The sequence below is a fragment of the Belonocnema kinseyi genome, chromosome 3 (assembly GCF_010883055.1).
Source record: "Belonocnema kinseyi isolate 2016_QV_RU_SX_M_011 chromosome 3, B_treatae_v1, whole genome shotgun sequence".
NCBI lineage: Eukaryota > Metazoa > Arthropoda > Insecta > Hymenoptera > Cynipidae > Belonocnema > Belonocnema kinseyi.
The window spans coordinates 71,310,267-71,322,373 of record NC_046659.1 but is presented as its reverse complement, the minus strand read 5'-3'; the positions used below and the strand labels follow the sequence as shown (position 1 = coordinate 71,322,373).

Sequence of the window (12,107 nt, the reverse complement as noted above, 5' to 3'; positions counted from 1 at the left end):
TTCATAATATTTTGTAAAATCCTATATATTATACACATTTTTTTTTTAAATCTTCTAGATTATTTTTTGACAAGCCTGAAATATTTAAAAATCTTTCAAGTTTCTCAAGAATCTTATAAAAGTTATATTTGCGTACATTTAAAAACAAGGTGATAATGCTTATTTTTTTGTTCTCAGTTCTCAGAATTTAATTTCAACATGGATTTATTATAGTAATTAGAAAAATAAGTTTCGATTAATTTGAGTGTTGTCAAAGATAAAAAATATTCGTTAATGGCCTTTCTTTAAGAGTGACATACAAATGTTAAAATATTTTAGCTTCGTTACAAAGTCTAATTGATTAAACAAATATCACATTTAAGAGTTCGTTATTTCATTGTAATAGAAAAAATATTTTAGGATTTACCATATTCCTTGTTTGTCATCTATAGATATAATAATTATATTTATTGTATAGTGGCATTATATTTAAAAACGGCAATATAAAAAAATTAGTTCTTCATCACTATATTTAAAAGTGTTTTAATATCCGGGACTAACACAAAATAGCGAAAAAAGGAGTAACAAAATCATAAATTAGCAAAAAAATGGCCGAATTATAAAATAAATGAATTGTTAAATTCCCATAAAGATTTCTATTGTTGAAATTTAAATTTGATAAAATTTAAAATTTGCCGAAAATAATTAATAAATTATTAATTAATGATTAATTAAATTGTTTGCTTTATTTATAATTCTATTAATAGTTCATAAATGAACAATCATTTAACTAAACATTCAGCAGTTCTAAATTTTGAGAATTGAAATATTTGTGGAAATTTAATAATTCGTTTATTTTATAAGTCGATCTCAAAGTCGGTGAATTTTAGTTTCAGATATTTTTAAATTCGGGATTTTATTTTTTGTTTTTAACTCTCGTGACAGCTTTTGTGCATTGAGCAGTACAGTGGGAGCACTCCCCTGATGAAAATGCAATATTTAATCTATCTTCGTGAAAAATCGCCTTATTTCCTCTGCTTTGACCGGATTTGTATTCACTTAAAAAATGTATTTCATTAAAAATATTAATATGTCAAATATGCACTGAATTTTAAGTGTAAGAATATAAAATAAATTACAAAAAATATATTATTCTAAATTTCATGGGTTTTGGGAAAAAATTAGCTCTTTTTACTGAAAAAAGTGTTAATTATAATAAACTCGCAAAATTTTATACATATTACGTGTCGATTATTATAAAAAATACCAAATATTTCAATAACCCCATGAAAAATTATACCTGGGAAAATTTTCTGATACTTGGAAAAGACTTGGAGTTGTCAGGGAATTTATTCCCAGGATTTTTGTAGCCATTTAATAAGGATGATTGTTACTTTATATTATAATATTATATAGCAATAAGTATTATTAATTAATGAAAAATAAATTTAAATTTTGTAGGGAAACGCATGAGTTAAAAACGGATCAAATCGAATGGGTGAAATCAACAACGGAACAAGTTTACACACTTCTTGCCGAAACCCCTCCCGATGGTTCAGGTTTCGCGGAAATTGTTAAACACATTTTGGCTAGAGAAGAGCATTGGAATGCCTGGAAAAATGAAGGTTGTCCTGATTTTAAAAGGCCGGCGCCCGATGTCACTGACGAGGATACGAAGGAAACAAAAAAACCGAGAAGATCGCGTCGAAGAATTGGGGATGTTGTGAAAGAGGCGCAGTTGCAAGGAAAATATCACATGGGAAAGTATGTAAATCAATATACTGAATTTGAATTTTTTTTCGCTTTTAAAACAGTTATTTTATTGAATTGCGAAGAGTAATTTAAGTATTTTAGTCTGTTATGAAAGAAACATCTCGTTTAGAAGAAATCTTGCTATTGACAAGCTTTTTTATTTATCAGGATATAATTGATGTCTTGTTAATTTTTGGATACTATATTTCAAAGATTTCACGACAATTTAATAAAGAATTTACTACTTTCGAAACATTTAAAGGATTTCAAAGATTTGAAAAAGAGTAAAGTACACTTAATTAAAAAAATATTACATAAATTTCCCAAAGTTTTTGAACATTTCCTAAAAGTTTTAAGGATTTCAAAGATTTGAAAAAGGCGTGTAACATGATTTCATAGATTTTCATTATTTCGCAAAGATTTCAAAAGATTAAAAAAATTTCAAGGATTTTAAAAAATCTAAAAAGGGGACAGTACACCAGATGTCAAAGATTTTAAACAATTTTAAAATGCTGCAGAAAATTTCAGAGGCTTTCACAAATATTTCAAAGAATTCATAAGAATTTCAAATAATTTCAAGAATTTGAAAAGGTTTCAATTTTCGAGACGATTTAAAAAGATTTCACAACAATTAAAAAAATTTTCATGAAAATTACATAAATATTTCAAAATAATAAAAGAATTTCAAAGATTTCACAAAAAGTAAAAATACTTCATGAAAATTACATAAAAATTTCAAAAGAATGCAAGAATTTTATTTTTTTTAAAGAATATTTTAAAGATTTCACAAAAAATATAAACCTTTTACGACGATTTTAAATCTTTCAGAATATTTCAAGGATTTTCTAAGATTGTAGAACATTTCGAAGATTTTAAACGATTTAAAAAAATTGTAGAAGTTTTCGAAAGATTTCAAAAATATTTAAAATATTTCATACAAATTCCATAAAGAGATCAAAAGAATACAAGTATTTCAAAGATTTCAAAAAGGGGACAGTGAATCAGATTTTAAAGCATTTAAAAAATTCAAATAATTTCAATTTTTTTTAGAAGATTTCAAATGTTTTGACAAAGATTTCAATGATTGCGATGTTTTCAAACGAATAAGAAAGATTTAAGAATATAAGCTCAAATTCTTTTAGTAAATTTTAATAGATTTTTAATAATCCAGTGATTTCAATAAACATTTCAACAACTATTTCAAAAAATTCATAAGTTTTTTAAAACATTAAAAATGTTTGAGACAAATTCAAAAGGTTTTAATCAATTTCAAAAGATTTCAAAAGTTTTGAATGATTTGAAATGAACACAAAATATTTCACAAGCAAATATTAAAATATTTTGAAGTATTTCAAAATAATTCAAAACATTTCACAAAGATTTCAAGGATTCCAAAGATTGCACTAAAAATTTAAAAGATTTCATGAAAATTACATCAGATTTCAAAAGAATACAAGAATTTAAATTTTTGTATAATATTTCAAAGATTTCACAAAAATTTTAAATATCTAACGACGATTTTAAAACTTTGAGAAGATTTTCTAAGATTTCAGAACATTTTAAAGATTTGAAATGATTTCAAAATTTATCAGAAGTTTTCGAAAGATTTCATAAATATTTTAAATATTTCATAAAGATATAAAAAGATTACAAGCGTTTCAATGATTTAAAAAAGGATCTAGTAAATCAGATTTTAGAACATTTTAAAAATTCAAATAATTTCAAGTTTGTTAGGAAGATTATATAAATACATTTTTTTAAATTGCAATGGATTGCAAATATTCGAGTGTTTTTAATGCATATAAAAAATTTAAGAATGATTTCACAAGTATTTCAAGAAATTCATAAGTATTTTAAAACATTTCAAAGATTTTAAAAAACTTCAAAAGGTTTCAATCAACTTAAGAAGATTTCAAAAATTTTCAATGATTTCAAAACGAATAAAAAATATTTCATAAATATTTCCGGGATTTCATAAAGATGTTTAAATATAAAAAAAATTTAATAGATTACACAAAGATTTAAACAAAATTTAACGAAGATATCAAAGAATTAAATGATTTTAAAGTTGTTGAAAGATTTCACAGAAAGTTCAAGATTTTAAATGATTCAAAAGATTTCAACGAATAAAAATAGATTTCAAATATTTCACAAAGATTTGAAAAATTTCAACGATTTCCAAGACTTTACAAAGATTTCATAAAGACGACTCATGTTCGCAAAAAATTACAAATTTGTTTATGGTTCTGCTTTATTTGGAAATTGTTGGCCAATAAATAAATGAAATTCTCATCTTTTACATGCATAACCAACGGTTATTTGAGTATTTGATGTAAAAAAAAGGATACCTGGAAAACCTGGAAAAGGCCTTGAATTTTATAAATTCAAGTAACTTGAAGTTTCTGAAATTTGTCTTCTTCATGTACGGAAATATATTCTACATATTTGCAAAATTATAAGAATTTCGAAAAAAAGAAATGAAGGCTGTCATTTTTATGGTTCGCAGTTAAAGAATTTGTAATTACAAATCTATAATATTGAATAAATTACAATTTTAAATCTTGAAAATAGAACTAAATAAAAGCATTTAAAATTGTTTCATTGAAGAGTCTTAAATTGCTTGAATGAATTTGAATGCTCTGGAATTGAGAACTATTAACTTTTTATCTTTAAAATCAGTACCATTTAGAAAATTTTATTTTTTAATATTTTAAATTGAAGATTTTTAGCTGAAAGTCATTTAAATTAAAGAATTTTCAATTGTGAGTCTTAACAATTTTAGAAATTTTAATTAATATTTTTTTTAATTTAAGAGATTTTAATTTCGGCAATTCACAATAAAAAATTATGCAACTTTAAAGTATCAAAATTAAAATGTATGTAATTTTGATGCTTTACATCCGAGTTTGCTTCAGTTTTGAAGATGTAGAATCAAATTTTGACTTTTGATTTTTAAAATGATCAAAATGCAAAAAATTTGATTCATACATCTTCAAACCAAAATAATTTTAAATTATAAATCTTCAAAACTGAAGAATTTAAAATTGCAAATCGTTAAAATTGAATTATTTTAAATTTCAAATTTTCAAGATTGAGCTATAAAAAAGTACCGTTTAAAATTGCATACCTTTGAAATATAAATCTTTAAAACTGAATGATATGCAATTCTACATTTGAAACTTCAAAAATTTTCAATTGTATTTTTTTTTTACAATTTTTAATTAAAAAAATGATACAAGTTTAAAATTTTACAATTAAAAATGCGGCCATTTTAATGATTTAAATCCCCAATTTCATCAATTTGGAAAATTTAGAATCGTGACTTTTGTTCTTTGAAATAACCTAAATCATCAAAATTAAAAAAATTCTTTTTAAACTTTTAACATTGGAGAATTTTATATTGCAATTCGTTAAAATTCAAGCAATTTCAGTTGTCAATCTTCAAAATTGTAAAACATCAAAATTTAAATCCATAAAATTAAATTTGGTTAATTTTTATAATTTATAATTAAAAATTTGGCGAGTCTTAAGTTTAACAATTTTTAATTTTTTAATGTTAATGATTTACATTTTACATTTCATTAATTTCGAACATTTAGAATTGAGAACTTTAAAACGATCAAAATTTTAGAATTTTCAATTGTACTTATTGAAAAACTTAAAGATTTAAATTTAATTTAATTGTAAGTGTTTAAAATTGTAGAATTTCGAATCATAACCATTTTTTATTGAAGCTTTTTTAATTTTGAAAATTTACATATAATTAAATTTTATACCAGTTTTAAGTCTTACAAATAAAAATTCTGTAATTTTGCTGATTTTAATTCGACATTTCTTCAAATTGGAAGATTTAGAATTGAAAATTTGACTTTCATCCTAACCTCATAATTTTTATTTATATGTCTTTAAAATTAAAGAGTACTCAGTTGTAAATTATACACATTAAAAATTAACGGATCTTTAATTGCAAATATTTAGAGTTTAAACTATAAAAATTGAAAACTAAACAATTTGGCATATTTTCAATTATAAAAATGTTTCAAGTGGAACAGTTTTAAAAATAAAAGACATCAGTAAGGCCCAGAAGTTCATAATGTCTTTTAAGAACTTAAGATTACGATATAAAATCCTACATTAACTTATTAATTTTTTTATTTGCTTCTAATTCCTCCCGGGATAGAATCTTATATTTAAATAAAAATTTACAAATTACTGAAAGTCGATTAAAATTAAATTAAACTTAAATTAAGATTGTATGGAAAACGACGTAGCTATTTTAATATTTATTTTAATTTGTGACTATTAATGGAATTTTATAGTACTTTAATTTGAAGCATATATTTTAATTTGATATCATAATCAGACAATAAAAAGAAAAAGCTCGTAATAAAAATAAATAAGTAAAAATAAAAGAATAAATTTTTGATTTATTTCGATATCTCTTACCGAATGAATTTCTTATCAAATTATAATAAAAATATCTTTACAGCCCTGAGTTGACAAAATTGTGGAACCTCTGTCCAAATAATTTAGAAGCTTGTAAGTCTAAGGAACGAGACTTCCTTCCCTCTTTGGAAACATATTTCGAGGAAGCGATTATACAAGCAGACCCGGCAGCTATGGTCGATGAGGAATATAAGTAAGGTTCAATATATTACAAATAAATCATTTTTTTCTGCCCTTATTAATGTTTCTCTGCTTGTTTTTTTAGGAAAGTAAATGATGGAAGCTTCGGCTGGAGAGCTTTGAGGCTTTTAGCAAGGCGCAGTCCTCATTTCTTTGTCCATGGGAACTATCCTATTAATAAACTTCCTGAGTACCTGGAAACGATGATTAAAAAAATAGCCAAAGATCGACCGGTGAGTCACCCTTTTTTAAATGAAAAATGCCACTTCAGTCACTTTAATCCATCTGATTTTAGATTTTATAAAAAGAAGAAAATTTAATTATTCTGTGTACGGAATCTATAGTGATTTTCGGTATGAAAATGCTATTCAAAATCAGACTTCACACTTATTTCCCTATTTTCCCCTATTTTAAATCATTCTTTTTTCCCATATTTTCAAAAAATATCCCCTCGTCTTTTGTTTTTTTTATTATTGCTAAAATACTTGAAAGTTAATTCTTTTTATGGAAAAAGTCTACTATTATCAGGGCGGCGACTTGACCGGGAAACCGGGAAATAAGCAGGAATTTTATTGGCCGGAAATTGAATTAAAAAACCGGAAATTCACTTCTGATCGTAGCAAACTTCCAGTTTTCATTATTTTCATAATTTTAGTCAATTTAGAAAAGTGATTTCTACTTTATCTAAAATAAATTAAAACTTGGACTTTGCAAAAAAGTAGCAAAAATAAGTCACTTTTCTTTCAATAAATTAACTCATGGTTTTATCACTATTTAATTTAGGCCTATACACATTTCTGAATTTTTTTGAATTGTTTTGAAATATTTCACAGTATTTTTAAAGATTCCGGAAAATTTTAAATAGATTTTTATAGTTTGAAGGAATTTGTAAGATTTTAGGTTATTTTTAAAATTTATAAGGGATTTTCAAAAGCTTTTAATTTGAAATATTTTAGGGAATTTTAAAAGATTCTAAGGAATTTGTTATGCGTTTCATTCATTTAAAGGGATTTTAAAGTGTTTAAAATATTTTAAAATAAATAATTTTCTAGGATTTCGGAAGATATGGAACAATTTTACAGTACCTATAAGATTTTGAAATATTTGTAATGATTTCATTAGATTTTATAAGATTTCCGAGGATTTTAATGATTTTAAGGGATTTTAAAGCTCTCAGTGTATCTTAATACATTTTCAAGGATTTCAGAAAATATCCTAGAATTTCATGGGATTTTATTATATTTGAGTGAATTTCAAAGAATTTATTCACGAGAAGTGAGGTAATGTATATTCATAGGGCTTCAAAGATTTTATAAGATTTCAAATTAGTTTTTGGAATTCACCCTGAATTCTTATGAATTTATCCTGAATTTTTTGGAATACTTTTAAATTTTGAAATCACTTGAATTCTTCTAAATTTACTCAATTTTACTCAATTCGATGGAATTTTTTTTCATTAATTTTTTTAATTTAATTTAATTGGTCCTGAAGCTCAATTGATAAAATGATCAAAGCATTTGGAATATTTAGGAAATATTTTAGATGATTTAAAAAAAATTAAAAGGAATTTTTAAATATATTTCACTAATTTAGTAGAATTTTAAAAGATTTCAAATATTTGAAGAAATTTTTTCTCTATTTAAATAATTTGATGGGATTTCAAAGACTTAGAAATATTTTAGGGTTTAAAAAGATTCCAAGGCATTTTTAAGGAATGTTTCAGAGATTTGAAGAGAATTTCAAACATTTTTTGCAATTTAGTTGAAATTTGCCCTGAAATCTCATTAATTTTTTTCCGAATTCTTTTGAATTCTTCTAAATTGACTCAAATAAATGCAATTTTAAAAAGTTTTTGTTTAATTTATCTTGAAACTTAAATTTTTATAAATTTCATCGGATTCTTCTCATTCCCCTGAAATTCCCCAATTCACTCAGTTTTTACTAAAATAAATGGATTTTTTCGATTAAAAAAAAATTCAATGAATTTCAATTTTTCTGTATTGTTTTGTAGTATTTAGTCACTTTTTTTGTTAGAAATTGGCAGGAGTTTAAATATTTGAAGAAATTTTTACTTTTTTTAAAAAGTTTTTATTTCAATGATGCTGAAGTTTTTTAACCATACCCTGAAATGTATGGCATTTCCTTAAACTCCTTTGTATTAATTTATATTAATTAATATATTAAAAATGTGTAATTTAAAATATAATTTAAAAATTTAATTTTTAATTATTTTAATAATAATTTTAATAATAAAAGAATTCTTGGTCGAAGATTAACTTTTTTGTTAAAAATTTATCTCTTTTCTGGTAAAAATGTCATCTCTATTGGTTAAAAATATAACTACTTGGTTCACAACTAATAATATTTGTTTATTAATTAATTAACCTTTTATTTTCTTCAAAATCAAGTTTTTCTTAAAGATTCTTTATTTTAGTTGGAAATTCATCTCTTCGCTTGAAAATTGTAATATTTTAGTGAAAATTAGTTTCTTAATTGAATATTTAAATATTCTATTTTTGATGAAAAAATTATTATTTTTTTTCAGTGGAAATTTAAAATGTCTGTTTTTTAGTATAAAATTTATCTTCTTGGTTGAAAATTCATCTTTTTTGTTAAAAATTCATGTATTTTGTTGAAATTGCAATATTTCTACCTAAAAGGTTTATTTAAATTTAAACAGTTTTATTTAAAGCAAACTGAATCATATTAAAATTACAACTATTTTACGATGGTGACTGTCTGTCTGGCCGTCCGTCCGTAAACACGATAACTATCGAAAAAATTAACGGATCAAATCGATTTTTGGCAGACCTGTTTTAATTCCTTAAAGAAAGGATGAGTTCGTTAACCAGCCATTTTAAATAAAAATTCAAAAAGTGAGCGCAATTTGGAAATTTTTGAGACTACTTTTTTTCTAAATTTGGAAATTTTATTTACGGATATTTATAGTATTAAAAAAAAGGAACAATTTATCCTTATGACTTTTTTCGATAAAAACAAAACTCTTTGAGTTATAGCGTTTTCAAATTTTTTTGTAATCAATCGAAAATCATAATTTTAAGCGAAACAACGCACGATATTAAAAAAAAGTCTAGAGAAGAAAAACATTGCTTTTTGAAAGCCCTACAATATTATCATAGCAAATTTTTGAATTTTTTTGGAAAATCGACAATTCAAATTTTGATTGCACAACAAATTATGAAAAATAAAGAATTCCAGATTGTACTCAAACTATGCAGGATATAAGAAAGATGAATTAACAAAAATCATGATCCCAAAAAAGATCCACAAATTCGTTAAGAATCACTTTTTGATAGGACGCTTACTTTTTGTTTTATTCGTGAAAAATAACATTGAAAATAAAAAAAAAATAAATAGGAAAATTTGTGGAAAAACGTCACAAGTTACGAAAAAAAAAAGATTTAACAAACATTTTTTTACCGGAAAAAGAGCTACAAATTAGTTATGAATCACTTTTTGATAGGACACGTAGTTTTGGTTTTAATCATAAAAATGGGATTAAAAATAAAAATGAAAACGCAAAATATGAAAAAAGTCTGAAAGAGAAATTATAGCTTTTGAAAAATCCTAGAAAATGTCTTAACCATTTTCCAATGAGACTCGTAATTTTGTTTTTATTTATCATAAGTAATATGCAGAAAATAAAAAATTCCAGTATTACGCCAAAAGACGCGAGATACGTTAAAATTTAAAAGACAACTTGTAGGATATTTTGCTTTATTTATAAAGAATAACATGAAAACAAAAATCCTATTATTAGCATAAGATTGCGAGAGGGAAAACGTTATTCCTACACAATTTTATTCTACACAAAATATATTGTACACAAGTATACTGATCATACTTATTTTTCCTGCACAAAACTTTTTCTACACCAAATTTTTCCTACACAAAATTTAATATTGTTACATACTTTTATCTATTTCCTACATAAAATATTTTCTACACTAAATATGTCCTACACAGAATTTAATACTGTTATATTTTTCCTACACGAAACTTTTTCTACACAAAATTTTTCCGACACAAAATTTAATACTGTTATATTGTTCCCACACAAAATTTTTTCTACACAGAAGATCGTAAAAACTCTAAAAGTAGACTTAATTAGGACTTTTTTGTCAAAAATTTTCAAAGAATGTTATGTAGAATATATTTTGTGTATGAAAAATCTTACACATAATATTTTTTACATTCTCATCATTTATGATTGAGAAAGTATTAGAATTGTCGGAAATTTGACATCACACTTTTACAACGGATCTCCACGTTTCGAGACCCCCTGAATCCGAAAATCAGGTTTTCACGATGGCGTCTGTCTGTCTGTCTGCCCGTCCGGCCGGCCGTCCGTAAACACGATAACTCTCGAAAAAATAAACGAATCACATCCATCTTTGGCACACTTTTTCTAGGTCCTAAAAGAAAGGACGAGTTCGTTAATCAGCCAGTTTTGTTAAAAATTCAAAAAGTGAGTGCATTTTGAAAATTTTTAAGACCACTTTTTTCTGAATTTGAAAATTCTATGTACGGATGTTTATAGTATTGAAAAGAACAAACAATTTATCCTTATGACTTTTCTCGATAAAAAGAAAATTCTCAGAGTTCTAGCGGTTTCAACATTTTTTTAATCAACCGAAAATCAAAATTTGAAGCCGAAAAACGGTGGAAAAACGACGAAAGTTACGAGAAAAAAATTCAACACAACCTGTTTACAAATGCCTGTCGCAAATCGAGCGCGCAGCGCGAGTGTCACGATGAGAATGTGTACCTCAAAGCCTACAGAGCTTTGAGAAACTTAATCTTTGACTATAATTAATTAAGTAGACAATTCAGAATATGAAGACGCATATAAATACTGCCATCTAAAAGAGATCTTTTTGATAAAGTTTTTTTTAAGCATTCCAAATGCAAAGAATAAGTATCCGAGCGCGAAGCGCGAGGTTCAACCGTCGCGCTTCCTAGGCGCGCTCAAACTTGCGAGCGAAGCGAGCCGCGTGCGTAGCGCGCGATGAGAATGTTTCCGCGAAGCGGGCAGATTTTTTTTGTAAAATGTTTAGAGACTATCTTGATAATAAAATTATACTATTTAACTCTGTGTAGAATATACAGGGTATCTAAAAACTCCCAGGACGGTTGGATATTTCCTCAGGTAAAATTTTTTCAAAAAAGTGAAGGTCATTCCTGAAGTAAATTTCAACGAGGAAATAAATGGTGGCCTTCATTTTGACCTTGAAGTTGAACTTCATGGCTTTTTTAAGGTCAACTTTGTTTTTTTTTTAAAATGGAAACCCCGTTTTTTTACATCTGCAATCGATAGAGCGTAAAATTCTATGTTCAGGTATGTACCCAAGTCATAGGTTAATTGTAACGTTCAAGGTCAGTTAGAGGTCATTTGAAATTAACAAAGTTTTCCAAGAGGCCAGTGTAATTCCTGAAGTAAATTTCAACGAGGAATTCAATGATGACCTTCATTTTGACCTTTAATATGACCTTCATGACTTTTTGAAGGTCAAGTTTGTTTTTTAAATGGAAACCCCCTTGTTTACATCTGCAATCGATAGAGTGGAAAATTCTGCGTTCAGGTACGTACCCAAGTTATAGGTCAATTGTAACGATCAAGGTCAGCTAGAGGTTATTTGAAATTAACAAAGTTTTCCAAGAGGTCAGTGTAATTCCTGAAGTAAATTTCAACGAAAAATTCATTGGTGAGCTCTGTATTGATCTTGGTT

The 12,107-nt window shown here is 25.3% G+C and overlaps 1 protein-coding gene across 2 annotated transcripts in view; it reads left to right on the top strand.

The window, feature by feature from the left end:
* Nucleotides 1-12,107, top strand: part of LOC117169145 (THO complex subunit 1) — a 33,310-nt gene that overhangs the window by 13,286 nt on the left and 7,917 nt on the right. For both annotated transcript variants that reach the window (XM_033355345.1, XM_033355344.1), the window contains exons 4-6: nucleotides 1,441-1,743; nucleotides 6,221-6,370; nucleotides 6,443-6,590. In XM_033355345.1, the coding sequence (XP_033211236.1) occupies nucleotides 1,441-1,743; nucleotides 6,221-6,370; nucleotides 6,443-6,590 (601 nt within the window). The remainder of the gene's footprint in view (nucleotides 1-1,440; nucleotides 1,744-6,220; nucleotides 6,371-6,442; nucleotides 6,591-12,107) is intronic.